At 60.8% G+C, this 3,098-nt stretch overlaps 1 protein-coding gene across 1 annotated transcript; it reads left to right on the top strand.

The window, feature by feature from the left end:
- Nucleotides 1-1,039: 1,039 nt before the first annotated feature.
- LDBPK_141310 (hypothetical protein, unknown function) lies at nucleotides 1,040-2,746 on the top strand (the record flags this gene model as incomplete). Its single annotated transcript, XM_003859450.1, has 1 exon — nucleotides 1,040-2,746. One exon carries the CDS (start codon nucleotides 1,040-1,042, stop codon nucleotides 2,744-2,746), a length of 1,707 nt encoding a protein of 568 aa, XP_003859498.1.
- Nucleotides 2,747-3,098: the final 352 nt, after the last annotated feature.

The raw sequence follows: 3,098 nt of genomic DNA on the forward strand, positions 1-3,098 counted from the left end.
TGCTTCGCACCACGCGATGGGGGCCTGTGACGGTGCGGGGGGAGGGGGAGGGAGGCCGAGTAGAGTCTGAGCGCGCGCTGCATGACCGAGAATGGGCATGCTGAGCTAAGCAGGTGACTTCGATAGTGGGGAGGCGTGTATGTGGCACTGATGGCAGCAACGATGGCGATGACGAAGGCGTGCGCACACGCACGCGTTTCTCCGGTATTTTGCCTCCCCACGTTTTGCATGGAATACGACGACACTCATCTCGAGTAGGCTTGTGAAAAAAGAAACGAAGGTGGCAAGTCATGCATTCTTTGTGGAAGACTCGTTCGTGTGTGTGTGTAATGGAGTGAACGCGAGAAGGGACACGTTGCGCACAAGCCCCCCACCCCCCACCGTCGTCCTAATGCCCCGGTGCTGTTATGTGGCGAGTCTCGCACGTCACGCGCAGTCGGGGCGTCGACGTTCACCCGTTCGTGCTTCTTACCGAAGAAATGTGGCAGAAAACCTTCACGCAGTATTCGCCACCTGCTGGTGCGTCTGATTTGTGGCCTCGACACACACATCCCCACTGCGGCGACTCTGCGTTGCCGTTGCGCGATATCATGTGCGATGTGTGTCTTCTTTCCTCACCGCCCTCACGATCTTTGGCGTGCCGTGTCTCCGCCCATCTCTTCCTTGTGTTGCGCGCCCTCCCTCCCTCCCTCTCTCCCGCACCCGCCGCTCTGTCTGTCTGTCTCACGCTCCGGTGTGTGTGGTGCCTGGGACACCGTTGTATGTGTGCATGTGCACGTGCATCTGCTTAGGACCTCACACAGGAGACGAAAGGCACGTGTTAAAATTCTGGCGCCCACCCGAGGAATCCGCTTCACCAACACGGCCGCCACACAGACACGCACAACCAACTTCGCGTGGACGCAGGAATTGGCAAATCTCGCATTCCACCGTTGCCCACTCGTCTCTGCATTCGTTCACCTCTTCACACCAGCGCAGTGGGCTTCTCTTCCTATTCGCACCTGTCGCTGTCTGCGTGTGCGCTGGCGCAGGGTTGAAGATGCGCTTGCGTATTGAGCGTGCGGCACGCACGGAGCAGCGACACATTGCCGAGAAGGAACTTAGCGCGCGTGTCGATGAACTCCTGCAGGCCTTAGCTCGCCGCATACTGGTCTGCGCCCCGACGTGGGCTGTCCAGGCAAGTGCGAGCTCTCAAAAGCTAACCCATCACGCCAGCGGTGCTGCGGCGCTCTCCTGGGGAGGATGGGGCGATGCAGAGTTGGCAGATGTGCGTTCCACGATGACGGAGGTTCAGGAGCTGGTGGATGTACACGTTGCCCGCCCTCGTGACGCTGCAGCAGCTACTCATGAGGGTGGTGCTGATGGCATGAGGGGGTCTTCACCAGCCGCAACCGTGCTGACCAGTGGGGCTTCGGCCGTACCGGCATCGTCTGTCCGCTTTTACGCAGCTTTTGTGCGCCAACTCATCGAGCGGATCTTCGACTCCGTCACGAAGATCGCCCTTTCCTCTGTGGTGTTCCCTGATCGCACACATGGCGCATCTGGTGCAGCGGAAGACGATGCGGTCATCGTGCAAGGTGCTGCCCCGAACGACATCTCGTCTCTTTTTCCTGCCCAATCGGCGCTGCGCCTTCCCGCGATCGTCTACATTGGGTGGCGCTGTGGCTATAGTCTTCTCACCTCGGTCGGAAGAATGCTGCGCGTGGCGGACGACGATCGTGCGGCTGGCTGGCTGGACGTCACCTCCGCCGCACTCCGCAGCCTATTAGATGGTGCACGTGCTCACGGCTTTGATCCGTCTGCCGCGGCGGCACCCACCGCGGCAGCCGCTCTTCATCACTTCGTGGTGCGCACAGAGATGCAAACACGCTCTTTACAGTGTCTGTGGTGGTGGTGCAGCCTCGTTTTTGAGCATGGCCACACGCATGGCTTGCTGACTACTCCACCGTCAGCACCGTCTGCCGCGACTCCACTGAACACTCCTGAGAGCACGAGAACGTCTCATAGCATGACCACGGCCACGGCTGTTACTGCGGCTGGTGCTTGTGGCAGTGCTGGTGGTACCACAATGCACGCCTCGCTTGCCGATAGAGAAGACTACAGAACGCTCTGGTACATTGGCCACGCTGAGGCGGCATCCTACCTCAGCTTGACGGTTCTACCCACTGTCGCCCACTTCCTCCACGCCGCCCTGGCGAGGTTTGTGTTCTCTGCTGCGTCGCCACAGCAGTACTGGCCAAGTCACGCTGCGGACCTCACAGAGGCTGTTCAGGCCGTTCGCGACGTCACAGAACATCTCTTTCCATCCCCGGCACCGTCCACCAGCGCATCTCCTTCAGCGAGGTCACCCTCTTCTCATATTCAGCTCACTGCGGCCACGGCTAGTTTCCTGCGCCACGCGGTGCACGATGCGCTGCTCCCGCTGGCGGAGCGCGTGCTGGACGACCCGGCGTTGATGCAAGACCGCATCGCGCCGACCGCGGAAGCGGCATCCGTTACGCCAGGAACAGTAGCGCCGACGAGCGCATACGACGGCTGGGGCAGCAGTTGCGAAGAGGAATGTGAAGGCGTGGAGGTGAAAGATGCCGACAGTTGTTGCCCCTCAAGCACTCAGACTGCCGTTACCGCTGCTGCGCCGGCAGAGGCATCACAGAGCACCCTCACATACGCACTCGACGCACTGGAGCGCGAGCTTGGTGATTTGGTGCGTGCTGACAGCGTCTTCATGACGCTGCGGCGGCTTTGAACCCCGCAGTGGTACCCCGAAGCTCTGCCCTTCGGTGATGATCAGCTGGGCTCTTCCTCGCGATGTCTTTTCCGTCTGCCACGCATTGTGTGCAGCTCCGTGACTTGCAGTTGCTCACCCTGCCCTGCCCCGGCGTCGGTACCCCCGCACGCGTGACTTGTTCCTTCTCGCTGTCTTTACGGGGGTTCGTTGGCGCCCTTCTCGTGTTGTTGTACAGTTTTTTCTCCCGGCGGCCAGAGCCGAGGAGGCGCACCGGCATTGGGCGCCAGCGCTGATGCTCGTGCATCGAATACACCCCGCGATGCGCCCTGCCCCCTTGTTTCTGCTGTTCTGCTGCCACGCTGTCACTGGA

Source organism: Leishmania donovani, chromosome 14 (assembly GCF_000227135.1).
Source record: "Leishmania donovani BPK282A1 complete genome, chromosome 14".
Taxonomy (NCBI): Eukaryota; Euglenozoa; class Kinetoplastea; order Trypanosomatida; family Trypanosomatidae; genus Leishmania; species Leishmania donovani.